Source organism: Tympanuchus pallidicinctus, unplaced genomic scaffold (genome assembly GCF_026119805.1).
Source record: "Tympanuchus pallidicinctus isolate F22 unplaced genomic scaffold, pur_lepc_1.0 scaffold8, whole genome shotgun sequence".
Taxonomy (NCBI): Eukaryota; Metazoa; Chordata; class Aves; order Galliformes; family Phasianidae; genus Tympanuchus; species Tympanuchus pallidicinctus.
Genome location: NW_026294802.1, coordinates 29,654,319 through 29,669,293, shown reverse-complemented (window position 1 = coordinate 29,669,293; position 14,975 = coordinate 29,654,319). Strand labels below are relative to the sequence as shown.

The 14,975-nt window shown below is 39.1% G+C and overlaps 2 protein-coding genes across 12 annotated transcripts in view; both read right to left on the bottom strand.

Annotated features, from left to right (window-relative positions):
* Nucleotides 1-14,975, bottom strand: part of LLPH (LLP homolog, long-term synaptic facilitation factor) — a 414,220-nt gene that overhangs the window by 132,680 nt on the left and 266,565 nt on the right. The gene's annotated exons all lie outside the window — the stretch shown is intronic.
* The window catches only part of GRIP1 (glutamate receptor interacting protein 1), a 309,325-nt gene that overhangs the window by 71,866 nt on the left and 222,484 nt on the right, over nucleotides 1-14,975 (bottom strand). For all 11 annotated transcript variants that reach the window (XM_052669096.1, XM_052669099.1, XM_052669104.1 and 8 more), the window contains exons 3-6: nucleotides 4,866-5,001; nucleotides 3,794-3,939; nucleotides 904-987; nucleotides 204-279 (exon numbers count right to left, since the gene is read on the bottom strand). In XM_052669096.1, the coding sequence (XP_052525056.1) occupies nucleotides 204-279; nucleotides 904-987; nucleotides 3,794-3,939; nucleotides 4,866-5,001 (442 nt within the window). The remainder of the gene's footprint in view (nucleotides 1-203; nucleotides 280-903; nucleotides 988-3,793; nucleotides 3,940-4,865; nucleotides 5,002-14,975) is intronic.

The window sequence follows — 14,975 nt, the reverse complement described above, 5'->3', positions numbered from 1 at the left end:
CTTTGTTAACTTAAATTCACACCACACTGTGATGTGCTGAGCCACTGTGGTTTTCTATTACTGTTATTATCACTACAACTAAATGCATAGATTTCAAAGGGACAGGTTTGAATACATCTACTTCACATCTTAACTTCTATCCCAAACAATTCACTTTTCTCTATTTCTCTTTCACTTGCGTTACAGGGAAAGATGAATTGTACCTGTCAGCAGGCCCTCCGGGTCTAACACATGTTATTACAACAGGACGAGATTTATTTCTGTCATCGTGTGCTCCACCTAGAAGAAGAAAAGTGAGAGACAGCACACCTTCATTTTACACATTTTATGAAAGCTCATTTCCAAATGCTAAGGTTTACAGCTTGCACACTTAAATACGGCCTAAAAAGAGCAAAAAGTGATGAAGCAATTAATATGAACCTCCCATGATTTTTATTGGGAAAAAAAAAATCAATCTATTGAATTGTACAGACGATTCTTTATACGATGTTTCTACAGAGTGACTCTTATTAAAGGTATATTACTTTCTTAGAAACTTTACTCCCTAAATTTGATCTCATTGTGAAAAATTACTGCTCTGTAATGTTTGCTGTGCTGAGAAAAAAATACCCGTACTTCATGTAAGTGTACAGAACAACTTCCTGCAGATTTTGGTGGCAGCAAAACCTAGTGTGAAATGAAGTTGCTCATGTTCTTGTGGCATAAAGGATTAATTACTGTTGTTCCATAAACAAAAATTAGAGCAGTTCATAAAAGCAGTACATTAATGAATGGAAGAAGTAATACATGAATCACAGAGATTTTTTAACAAACTGTAAGTCATAAATCCTGAAATAATTTCTAAGTGCTATGGAATCTTATTGCTTCTTTTGCTGATTTCGAAAATAGTGTTCAGTAACTCACCTCTTATTACAAACCCAAAAGTGTTCCCCTCTTTATGTAAAGTAACTTCCACAGTTCTGAAGATGACACCTGTTCCTTGTACAGCTAAAAAAAGAAAAAAATCCACACTATTAATTATTATTATTATTAAGTTTAATTTACACCTTTTCCAAACCAAGCTAGCCGTTTTATTTGTGGCCACACAATTGGATTCTATTACACATCAGTCAGACCGAAGATCTGTCATTAAAACTCACACTTTATTTTGAGATAATTTTGTGCTAGATACTTTACAGGTCAAGATTTTTAATGCGTTTGATAGAATCATAGAATGGCCTGGGTTGGAAGGGACCTCAAAGATCATCTAGTACCAAACTGCACAATGTACAAAGATAGAAACAAAAAACAACAAACTGTATAAAATGAATGCTCTGTGAGGTGCAGAAGTAATAAAACATCCTGCAATGCCCCAGCCTGCAATAATCCCAGTTTCCAAGGTCCCTGTAACAACTGCCCCAAAGTGCATGCTGACAGCCTATGTGTGGCCCCAAAGACCAGCAGTGCCTTCCTGACTCTTCCTGCCTCTCCCTTGGGATGCTTCCTGCTATGGCATCCTTCTGCCCAAGTGCCTACCTTCACAAAACATGCAAGAATATAGTTTTTTTCTTGGAGTCTTTCAATCCCCATTAAACTTGATTAACCATAACCAGAAAATGTTAAATTTACTGTAGGGAACCAGAAAAACAAGCCTATGAAATTACATAAATCTCATTTCCTTAGGAAAACAGGAAATGACTTTCTAAAACACTGCTTTGTCTTGCACTAATTTTTGTTACAACTCAAATATTAGAATGGTGTTATCAACATCCACACAGTTCATTTTCAGCTAGAAACCCTTCACTGATAGAAAAGGATGAAATTATGGAGAGAAGATGACAGCTCTTGCTTTATCCCTATCAACTGAAAGTAGCCCAGTGTACAGCACAAGCTGTATCTTCACTTGCTGTTTGCTTGGTGTGGCTCGTGGCCTCCCCTGGGGAAAGGGAAGCCACGTAGCTCAGCAGTGAGGAAGGGCACACAGCATCCTTCCACCTCAGCAGTGACCACTCAGGCAGCTGTACTTCCACACCAAGCTCAGCCTGAGAGGTGAAAAAAGCCCTTAGCTGTTAGCTACAAGAGGAAGATGCAAGGTAGACAGCTCATGCTCCAGTTTGAAATGCTGAGGTAGCTTGCGCTGAAAATAGAAGCTGGATCGCCCTGTTGTGAGCACTGCCAGCCAGGGAAGGAAGCACTAGGAAGAGTGGGATTACTAGTGCTCAGCCAGATGTAATCCATCATTATTAATGTACTGACATTTCCCCACTCAGAAACCAAAACAGTCCTCTCTCTGAGGGGGAACTGTGACAACAGCAGTAGAACTTCATTATGTATGGGGCAGGGAAGGAGGTGCCAGTTCTTCCCCATATGACCTATCAAAAAACTTTTGTTTATAAGAAGTCACTTTGTCTAGCCTGTTCATCAGATTTAACAGGAACAACTAAACTCCTGATTATCACCAACATTATTAGCCACGCTTGTATGAAGGAATCAGAAGTTCCAAGGGCTTAACAAAAAGGTTATGACTGCTACTGTAATTTACTGTTGCAAACTCCTGCTTCTGTAGATGAGAGTGGCACATCAGCCAACAGCAGTGAAAATGAAAACTCACGTAAGTGAGTGCAGAACAAATTATTCTCATATGACAACTACATCTCTAGCAAAATAATTCTCTAGCAAAATAATTCAGTTGAGTTCATCACCTCAAACACTGTGTTTCTGAACAGGAAGTTCCTTTACCACAGGCACACACTAATCAACAGCGAACATTCCAAACATTAAGGCGATTGTCAGGAGGTCTAAAAGCAACCAAATATGTAATTAGACTAACTCTCCAGCTGCTACAAAACAGTGGGGAGTACATTCTCTTCCGAGCACTGATGGATTCTTTGGCTTTTACTGCAATCAAAGTCTTTATTTAAGGATAGAAGAGCTTTCTAGTTGGCTTTGCAGTTTTCTTCTGGCCAAGCACCAGAAAACCTCATCTCCTCCCCTCCAGTGAGCAGCATGAAAGAGCATGCACACTTTTAAAGGTTTCTGGTTCAGCCCGTTGGTGCCACCTGTCATTTACTCTGTCATTTTAGACCCAGGTTTCCAGCTTACCATTACTCTGGCTTTCATTTAATACCTGAGAGCCTCAATTTCTACTGATTCTCTCCCACTGTGCCAGAGACATAAACATTAAAAGAAAGGGCAAATAAGAGGGAAGGAAGACATTCAACAGCACTCTTTCACTTTGCTGTCAACTTATATTTGCTTTTGAAGACAATCCTGCTCAACAAGAAGTCTTCATTTCACTAATAGAATTCTTGCAGATTTTACCTATCTCTATAGACTACTCCACGGGATCTTCTGTTCCAAAAATAAGATGTTGCCTAAAACTGATGCGAGAAGTGACTGGAAAAATTCCAAAATACGTTATCTGGGAAAGCAGAAGGTGTCGCAAGTGGAGAGAGGGAATAAAGTCAGATATTGATAGGTCTCACCTCAGATCTTACTCTAACATGAAGGATTGTGTTGCCTTAGAATCCACCTAATCTAATTCTCAGTACTAGAAACTGGAAAAAAATAGTGGAAGTTGACAAGACTCAGCTTTGTCATTGGCTGAATTTTATACTCCTAATCTCAGAGCACCTTTGAGAGCATCTCCTTGTACTGCCAACACTTTTTGTATTGTATCCACGTTCTGCAATAAGCCAGAGGAAAAAAATATAAGAAAACCACTAGCAAAAGAAGATCATCACCACATCTACCTCAGTGCTGACAACACATCTGTTATTCTGCATAGGTTTCAGTTTGCTCTGCTTTTACTTACAGACTGGAGGGAGCTCATACTCCACTTCTAAAACAACCCTCTCGCCAACATTCTTCAGCAGACTGATGATCTCATCATGGCGAAATTTGGTCAGGTTGATGCCATTCACAGATTTGATGTAGTCACCTACATCCAGCTGGTCACTCCTAGGAAAAGGTACATATTCTTTTCATTAAAGACAGATCTGGTGGACCAAACCAATTACCTTAAATTACTGTTTAGTAATGGCAAGAAACAGCTTTTTCTATTCATCTAGATTAAAACAAGTTGATCTTTCAAACAGAAAGTAGCCTTTAAGAACTTAATCTAATCTAGTTTGTTAAATATTAAAAGAACATTGTTGCATTATTAATTTCTGATGTACAAAAACAGATGTGCAATATAGGAATTGGATGATTTGGCTGGTTCAGGCAAAGGATATGGGAAAACATCTCCCCATCTTTATCTCTCCCTCTTTGGGATACTTCCAGAACTATTTTTTCAGACAGCAGTAGCCTTCATAGTTAACATCACAGCTACAGGAGACAGGCCACAGCCCAAAAGCATATATTCTGCTCAGTTACTTGGAATGATTCAACTTGATCTTTATTTCTTGATCTCTTTTGCTTATATACAACAGCATTTCATCTTACTCTGTAGTACGCAAGGCAGCTATGACTTTAGACTTCTTTATAATCTTAAAATAAGCTAATGAACCACCTTATTTATTATATGACAGTAGAATTAGATTTTCGGTTTTATTTTTATCCTCAATATTTTTTGCTGCTTCTCTCAAGTTTACAAGGACAAAAAATAAAAAAATTTTAAAAAAGGTCAAATTTCTACAATTTAGAAGAAACCTAATTAGTCTCACAATAACTTTTAAATACCTCACTGGTAATACTAGCTTTTCTGAAAGTAGCCTTGAGGGAGGAGGGGGACCAGCTGTTGCCATTTCTGAGATTCTCTGGTCTGATGGCCTACCACTACAGATGCATACAATCAGATATTCGTTAGTGACCTTTCTGATGAAGTACGTATTTCTGAAGCATTCACATCTTATAATGCATTTTGTATCCTGAAATATGGTTACCTAGCAGCGATTCCTCCTTGACGAAGATTAGATACTCTTGGTTTCCCATCCTTGTCGATTCCACCTGATACTGTAAGCCCTAGGGTAGTGCCTTCTTTTTTCATTAATTCAACTATCGTCGAGCCCTTGAATTCCTCTGGTGAAAGAAAATTATTGGCACTATTAAAATTAAATGATGACACAGATGTTGCTTTTCTACAATGTCATCTACTTCCCAAGAAAATAATTGTGTATGTTCATAAGAAATAATATATACGTCTGGAGATTCTTTATGTTACAATTCACAAGTTCTGTTCACAAGGTTTTGCATGCAAGTAAATCCAATACACACGTTCTGTAAAAGGTCATTAAAACTACACCAGTATGCCAGTATACTATACAGAGCCAATAAATACAAACCCCAGTAACACTTAAACTAAAGGCAGTTGTTTCACATTTTAGAACATCATCTCCTCTCATTTTCTGTTTCTTCTTCTGAACTATGCTTTAAAAAGCATTTCAGCTTATAACTAAATAGAAGGGTAAAAGACACAGTGCTACAATGGGACTAGAAAACTTCAGACTTAATTTAGGCCACTTGAAGACGTCGGTGATAATCAGAAGAACTGAATGTATAAGAATCCAGGTGGAGATTAAATGCATCAATTTTATTGCTAATTCTTACACAAACAGATTAATGCTCTGATCTCTTAGCTGTGAAGGTCTTCCATAGTCACGTGCTATCTGGGATGCCCTCTCTTGCAGTTTGCCCACTTGGCATTCTCTGAAAATGCCAAACTACTGTCATGGAGCTCAACAAATGCAGACCCTCTGGAAGAGACAGCCTGGAGTGCTCAAAAAGAGATGGCCTTATTTCAGGTGGCTGGATACGTCAATGTACCTATGCACAGCTGCAGCCATGCTGGAGCCATGAGACACTCATACCTCAAGCCTAATGTTTCCAGACAAGATCCATCAAAACCATCAGCTTCCCAGATATTCTGGGAAAAAGTATATTAAGTCCTAAAGATCAATCCTGAAAATGATGACATTCCAGAAGGATCATCCATCTCTTTGGTTCCTTCTCAGTGTAAATGTGCAGCTTCTAGGTCAGATACAAACAGCACCAAGCACACACTGCAAACTACGCTATATCAGCACTGCAATGAACTAGCAACCTTGCCATGGCAGCATAAGACAAAGATAAAGAGCAGCCCAAGAAACAAGCAAGTTAATTGTGTACATTTGTATGTTCACCCATAAGCATTAGAAGCACAGAATAAGCACTATACAAATCGCAGCAAGGGTCTTTCAGTATCTTTCCCGTATGACTGAGAAGACAACCTCATATGTCATGACTTCAGGATGAAGAACAGCTGCCCTGAGCAACAACTCCCAGGCCTGAGCAATATAGAAGTAAAACCAGAGGGCAGAGAGATGCATTCAGAGGAGCTAAAGCCCTGGTATTCTGTCAACTTCAGTACTGCTTTAACTGCTGAATCTGTTGCAGTCATGGCATCACCATACGGAGGGTCCCTGCTCCATTCTAGCTGACAGGCTCTTCTTTCCATTCTGGCTGGTGATGACCTCACTTCAGTTATTCACAGTTCTACCACTGTACAGTATGACTTAAGTGCTTGGGTAAGAATTTTCCTAAGCTTAAAAACCTCCTACTAAGAAAAACTTCTGCATTGTATTCAGTCAGTAGCAAGGGTTGGTCTAACTTTTAAGCAACTATACCAAAAGTGGAAGATTTATTATAATAAGATAGATGACAAGAGACTGTGAGACTGTTCAAGACGTGTCCCTGCCCATTCAGACTCAGACAGTAGCACAGCTACCTCATGCATACAACTTGCCTGGCAACAGAAGAGTTTCAAGCACCAACTGGAAGCTACTGAGCTTCCACAATAATGTTTGTGCACATCTGGCCATTCTGACAGTTCAAAAAGAACAGATGTGATTATCTGCATATGACCATATAGACAAGTTGCATAGCAGTAAGAGACACTATGGAACAAAACACTATTTTCAGTTTTACAAAATACCTGCAAGCATTCACAGTGGTTATAGGAGTCACACATCGTACTTACTGTAACCAAAAACACTGCACAGTGCACTACAACCTCAGGTGCTGAGTAGGTGTGCTCTACTTGTTTATTCTGAGTTTACTTGATTCTGAGATCTGGATTCAGAAGGACAATTCCCCTCCTCCCCTCTCTCCCAATCCAAATCCTCCCTTAAACTTCCCAGTAGTACAATCTAATTCTCAGGACTCTCTAAGAATTTTGTTCAACAAACTTTGCTAAAACATGTATACAGAATATCAGCAATGCACTGAGCACGCCTAATTTTTTGCTATACCATTACACTGCTGTGTTTTTCAATCTTTTAAATAGGTTCTGAGTTTGCAAACAAATGCTGGGAAATACTCTGCTGCTTGAAGTGACCTATGGAACAGATGATCCACACAGTGGTTTAAACCAGCTAATTATTACACAGTTCCTTCCAACTGCTGGCATGGAAAATAATAGCCAGGCTAGCTCTTTCTCACCATCTATTTTGACAAATCTCTGTATACCTCTGCCAAGAGACAGTGACCTCTAGACACTCTCCCTAGATAGGCAGTAGAGATGTATTAGCAAAGGAAGGTGGTGAGGAATGCTCACTGCTATCTAACAAACAGATTAGGTCATCTAGGAGTACACAACAGTTTCCTTAGGCTTGTCCCCCTGGAAGGTTCTGTCACTTTTTTTCTTTGTAGCATAATCATTACAGGAACAAATTAATCTGCCTAATCTGTTCTTGTTTATGACAGACTCCTGTCCTGCAAAGAGCTCTTAAACTTGATATCCCAGACTCCATTTTTCATCTCTGCTTTTTTAAATCACACACGATTACTCCCTTTCAAAAGCTATATCTGCACTCATCTTATTATTCTCATACACTCATATTACTCATCTGCACTCCTTCTACATTATTGCTACAGACTAATCCCACAGGAATATTATCAAAATGCCCAATAACAGAACAAGACAAGGACTTTATCTCTATAACCTCCTTTCTAACAAGTAATGGCATCCTTATGTGCTATTCTTTAAACAACACAAGGTCAGTCTCTATTCTCTAGGTAACAAAAAGCTACGTTACTTTTTGTGTGTTAAAACCATAATTCATGTATCAGCTCACTCATAATTCATTACTTGCCAACCAGAAAGCTCCTAATTAGTCAGAAGGCTCTGGGGTCCGCTCTTTCCCACATGCACTCCCACAGCACTAAAGACATTAGCATAGTCAGCATCAGAAGGAAAGGCAAAGAAGCTATTTCCAGATTTCTTATAATTTTTAAGGAAAATAGGAGTTCAATTTACAAGACTTTTGTTTAATGGCAAACTAAATAGAAGACATGAGCTTAGGCAACAGTATCTTCCTCCTCCACAACCAGTTGGTGAAGTATCAGATGTAGGAACATCATTCTTGCAACACATCTCTGTGATACCAACCACGTGAATTATTCTAAAATGAAACTGCACTGAGAGAAAACAGTTCCAAGTCTATAAAAAAAAGCCCAAATCAATACCATTTTACACTTCAGTCTGAGAAACACACTTGCAAGCTTCCTCCCCTCCTACCACTACCAACAGCAGTAGCACTCGGTGCGGCACAGCTCCCAGCAGGCTCTGAGCACGGGATGAGACCCTGGGGCTGCCCCAGGAATGCCACTGTCCCTATGGGTGACCCTGGGCACACGCCTGTTCCCACAGCTTTGAGGCTGTCCACCTACCTGTGGCATGGGGCTGGGGAATCCCACCGCGTCCTGGAGATGGGCTCATCATGGGGAGTGCAAACGTGCACGCACACTTGTGCACGCATGCAGACGTAACGTGGAAATGAGTTTCCACTCCAGAGAGCTTAGCGTGTATCTCCAGTCCTATAAGGTGGAGCGTACACAGCAGCTGAACTCTGAAGAAAACATTACGCTCTTGATTTTTTTTCCCTTTGTTCCTCATCTGAATGCTTCTCTTAGTCCGCTGCTGCAGTGGTGTGAGTGTGTGTGCCCTGTTACGACAGCTGGTGCAAGAAGACTACGGGCTGCAACCCGGGAGACTACAGGGATCCTCAGTGTGGGACAGGAATGCTTCAAAGATAAGCAAGTGTTCAAATACAGGAATGAGTAAATCTCCCTGTAAGAAGATGAGTAAACAGAATAGCTTGAACGTACGGAAAATCCAAGAAACATCATGTCAAATTGTTTTTTCTTCAAGGAGAGTACTTTTCACAATGAAACTCCAAGAATTTTAAATACGATCAGACATTTTGTAATTTCCTGCATTTTGATGTATGTAAATCTCATGTTTTAATGAATAAAAAGCGTGGAAAATAAGTTGACTCATGAGATTTCTGAATATGGAACACATTCACTTTCACAAAAAAAAGAAGATTTAATACTAGGATTCAGAAAATAATTTCTCCCAGAACAACATTTGAAAGCCAAGAGAACACTTAATCAAAATTTTATCACGTATTTTATATATTCCTGAAGTTTTATATCTTAATTTACATATTAAAGTAAAATAGAAAACCTTTTCCCTTTATTCCAGATGCTGTCTTTTTGTTGTTGTTGCTGTTCCCTTCTGTGAAGTTTTCATTTTTCGATCCAAGAAAATGTCTAAAATCAATGCAATCAGGTCAAGCTCCTGCATCCTCCACCTATTCAATGAGTTTGCTCTGTGCAGCCAGGACAGAGCACAGACAAAACCTAACCTAAACGTGAAAGTAAGGCTTGCTTTTATTGACCATTTCCTACCAAAAGACTTACCTAATCAATAAGTAAGTAATTGGTAAGTCTGTTGAAAATACAGTCAGTGCTGTCCTTGTGTGGATTTTCCCTGTATGTCAGCAGAAATTCTGCAGAGGAAACATTTTGCTTTACATTCCAGCAGGCATCTCATAGCTTAATAGGAAACCACATAAGATAAAGTCAATTCTTACGAAACTGACAGCAGTTTGTTATCCTGGGGACATCACGTCTGCTCAGTGTTTCACGTCCTGTGGGTAGGTGTATTTCTCTCAGTATGACAAGAAGCATGTCGGCAGGTGATGAACACTCTGCTCCTTGTTGCCCTTTTCCTGACTGGTTGTCAATACTGGCTGCTAAAACACCTCAATTTTCATTAAAAAAAAAAAAAAGCAAGCAGACCAAAAACACAATGATGAAATGAATCTGAAAACACTGCGCCATCTCCTGAAGCCTATGGACAGGCAGTGCCCAAATGCTGTACAGCTTCCAGTGAGAGCAAGGGAAATGGGTAATGCTCACACACTTACCAAATTTGCCTAAAATAGGCTAGGTCTATATTGATAGTTATTTTGGAGGCGTACAAGCCTACAGGACAACTTTGCCACTGTGGAAATACTACCTTAAAAACATATGTCTTCCATCAGCATTCATAAACCAGAAGTAGTCTGACTACTGCCTGGCCTAAGCACAACGTAGAAAAGCAAAGGATGATATTTTATGATCCACCACAGGCTGCAGTATATGGGATATGATGATACAACTCAGTGAAAATGCTAAGCCTACAAGACATGGCAGGGCAGCATAGTCTATATCTGGGCTGGTTTGTCTCCCAGCTAAAAAGAGCTTTATTCTTGGATTATTTGGTTCTGGGGATGTTTTTCATATTCTTAGGCATAAAAAAGCAGATACCTCAGCAGCAAGATCTCTCCAAATCAAAGCATGGGTAGACAACAGGGATGTTCTTCAATTTAGCATCAAAAAATAAGCACTAAATTTGAAAACCTTTTTATACACTAAAAAACTCAAAATTAGCATAAACATCCTAAACTTGAAAAATTTGAAAATCTCTTCATTGAGACACCTCTTCAGTGAGACAAGCCATATTGGTTGGTTAGCAGAACTGTACTGCTATCCAGTATACGCCACAGTCATCGAACCACTCACACAGTAACTTCAGTGATTACATTTCAGGAGTAAAGCAGGACCATAAGAATAAGATTCTTCCTACAAAAATAATTGTTTTCGGTGACAGTGGCTGAAAAAAACCTACAATCAACTGTTGAAGAGCTGTATTTCAGTTCATTTTTGGGAGTGACAAGAGTTAAACCATTATTTCCTTTCTATAGGAGTGGTAGAAAACATTTGTCAGAAAATGCAAAAATAGCCCACACATGGGACCACACATAACTAGTTTTCATATCAATACACTATGAATACAAAACTATTAACCAGAGTTATCTCAATAGAAATGATGCCATCTGATTCCTCTCGTAGCTGGAGCTACCGGATTAAAAATGTTTAAAACTGCCATTTGAAGGAGATCATCTTTTTAAGTTATCTTTTTGTCATTCTTTGCTCATGTGCTCCTTGTTTTCTGCATTGGTGCAGATGTCTGTAAAGGTGGAATGTAATGCAGTCCAGAACATCTGCTTAGAAAGAAATTGGAAACATACAACATCAAAGTTTTACAATCCTCTATTATAGGTAAAGAATCAAATTACAAGCTTGAATTCTTATAAGTATATACAAGAACAATCAATGTATTTTAATTAAAGTGGACTTAGAATGTAAGATATGCTTAAATCTTAAGTATAAAAATGATAGAATTACAATTTATAATCCCTGAGAAAATCTTGGCAGAAAAATCCAATTAGAGAAAAAACGATTGATAAATTTATAAAACAATAGAACATCTGTCTCCAGGAAATAGGAATGCTTTCAAGTATTTCTCTAAGAAGACGCAGATTTAATGGAATCACAACATGCAACTTTTTGTTGTTCTTACCTACAAGAAAGAGGAGCCTAGAGCACCACTTTGTACCACGGTGGGAATACAGACAGTGTGAGCTGCAAATTCACTCAGCAGTGAATTCTAGTTACAGCAGTGTATACAGCTGTAACAGCACTGTATACAGCTAGAATACAACAGTGTATACTAGTTACAGCACATTTATCTTCTGAGTTTGCTGTGAATTTCTAACACTTTTGTTGACAGCATTCCTTGGAAGAGTATGTATGTATATGTCGATATCCACCTGCATTGCTTGAGCCCTTGCAGGGATCTACTTCCTTATCTTTGGTAAGGATCTGTTCCACCTGGAGGCCCACCACACTGTCAAGGCAGAGTTTTCTGAAGCAAGGACAAAGGAGGCTTCAGCACAAAAAGCACAGTGATGAATGACTTAATGGTCTCAACCTTTAACAACCTCTTCAATGCACATTTCAGAGCTTTCCGAAGATAAAATCTGCTTCCACACAATGTCAGTTTTTCGCTTGGGAAGGTAATGAGTAGAATCACAGAATCGTTAAGATTGGAAAAGACCTCTAAGTCTGACCATCATCCCACCTCCACCATGCCCACTAATCATGTCACTCAGTGCCACATCTATACTACGGTGACTACACCACCTCCCTGGGATGCCTGTTCCACTCTTTCTGAGAAGAAACTTTTCCCTAAAATCCAACCCGAACCTCCTCTGGTTCAACAAGCCGTTACCTCTTGTCCTATTGCTGTTATCTGAAAGAAGAGGCCGATGTCCACTCTGCCACAACCTCCTTTCAGGCAGTTAAAACAGAACAATACGGTCTCCGCTGAGCTATCTCAACACTAAACAATCCCTCAGCTTCTCCAGCGGCTTCCCTCAGCTGATCCAGACCCCTCACAGTTCCATTCCCCTTCTCTGGATGTGCTCTAGGGCCTCACTATTTTTCTTGTAGTGAGGGGCCCAAAACTGAACACAGTACTCGAAGTGTGGCCTCACCAGAGCTGAATACAGGGGGACGATCACCTCCCTAGTGCTGCTGACCACACTATTTCTGAAACAAGTAGGAAGTACTTTTGAGCTGGATCTAAAATCCATAGTTACCTAAAATCTGTCTCCCAAAGCAGATAAAACCCCTGTCTCTTTTTGAAAATCGGCCCATGTTTTGAAGTGCTTCCCTGAACACGTGTGCATCACTGCTGGATGCAATTGATGAAGAAAGGACAGACTGCATACCCACAGCTACAGCGTATCTTTCAAAAAGGTATCCAACACAACTTTGAAAGATGGAAAACTGCTATGCACACTGGTAATTTCTATTTGGATTTGAGTAGGTAAGTCTCCAATCCCAAGATCTTGTTATGCTCCCACCATTACATTCAGAATATCCCTGAAGATACATAACCATAAACTCGGATCAAATCACTCTTTAATCTTCTTCCCATTTTAGATTAAGAGCTGCCCAAATTGCTTAGGTTTTTGACAGTTCAGACATGTTTTCCAGCTTCTTTCAATGTTTTAAATCCTCCTGACCTCTGGCTACTACGTAAGTTTTAGCAATAGTGTCATTACATCCCATTTTTCCATTTGAGTCACCATTTATTTTTATTAAAGGTAATCTGAGTTGCCTGTAATGGCCTACAGCTGATACATAATTTAACATCATAGTTAATAAGTCATATCAGTTTTCCTTTTTTTTTCTTTTTGACATGGAACTGAGCTCACTTACATCATGGTAAAATGGAAGCAGAAGGATCAGAAAAGAATGTAGTAGCTGTATCATTCCTTTTCGGATAAATGGTTGTGTAAGCACTCAATAACAGATGCTGAAGTTTCAAGTGTATATTGAGACTGCAATTTCCTGTAGCAAAGATACCATTTGGAGGAATGGGCCAGTGCAACATTTCCTAGTACTGGGACTAATAAGCAGATACTCCAAGTTTTTAGGGACCACGTGCCTGTTTGTAGGATACCCAAAGCTGAATGACATGTGCACTCAACCTTTCCATTCTGCAGTGTGGAGGGAGATACAGCATGACAAAATGCTTATCAAAGTCTCTGTGTGGAAGATTAGACAACCCTAGTGGACATTTCCTACAGATTTTACCTGCTGTCCTTTGTGCTCAGTGGCCAATGACATGTTGACGGTCTGCTTACTCTCTACCTTTGTTAAAAGCACAGCTCAGAAATACTGATGTTTGGAAAGCAATAGCTCAAAGATAGGCTGAAAAAATACACAGCTGTGAGTATTTTAAAAAAAGATTTGATAATGATTCATCTTTTCTCTATACTTCATTCTGATATAAAACTAAAGTTATAAGAATGGCTAAGGGGTGAATTTAGTATGCAGCAACTGCTGACAAATAGGATGCACTGAAACTTTTCATTTGGTGTTATACAGAAAGAAGTGCCTGTGACAAAAGGACCATTAACTTACTCGACATTCAGTATGAAGAAAACATACTGTCAAAGCCAAAGAACCAGAGTTAAAGAACTATAAAATAAGCTACTGGCTTATATTAAAATTTGCTGAATCACAGGAATACTGATAACTTTAGCTGCCAATAAGCATTCAAATCCACAAGGATATACTATTTCTGTTAAAGACTTTTGCCAATAGGAAAACAAACAAACAAACCAGGAATAATTCAGGCATTTCTTGGTTGCCAGTCTATTCTCCGTAACTCTCTAATCAATCTCTGTAACTTATTCCTCCAGGTTTAATGTATGCACAATGAACTCATGGCAAAGAGGAATGAAGACAGATGCATTCATTTGCATGAACTAACTTATTACATAGTCAAGGTTGCTGGGGAAATCACTGCAGCAAAACAGTAAAATGCACAGCTGCAAGAATATACCTAAGTGAATTCCTCCTTTGTTTAAATTGCCAGTGTATACCACAATTATCACAGAAAGTGAATGGGCACCGTATGAGCACACATTAATATTGCATGTATTAGACCGCGATCAGGCACCGAGCAGCCACAATTGCCATTATCTCACTTGAGAAGACTGGTGCTCAAAATCTTTTTCTTTGTATTATTGTACTGCTCAATTGCTTCGAAAAAATTGTGGGAGGTTCAGTCACATGACTAAAGCAATCATGGCTGCATAAATCATACACTGCTTGCATGATCCAAATATAACATCAAATGCAGTAACCCAAAACAGTTGGATTCTCTAACATCCATTTCTAGCTTCTTTAATGCAAAAAAAAGCACCATGATTTATATTTTAAGTGTAGGGGAAAAAAAAAAAAAGGAGGGGGAATAGTTTTTTATGTGTCAGATTAACACCTGGACAATAACAAATGATTTAATTCACTTTCTTTTAATTCATTAGTTA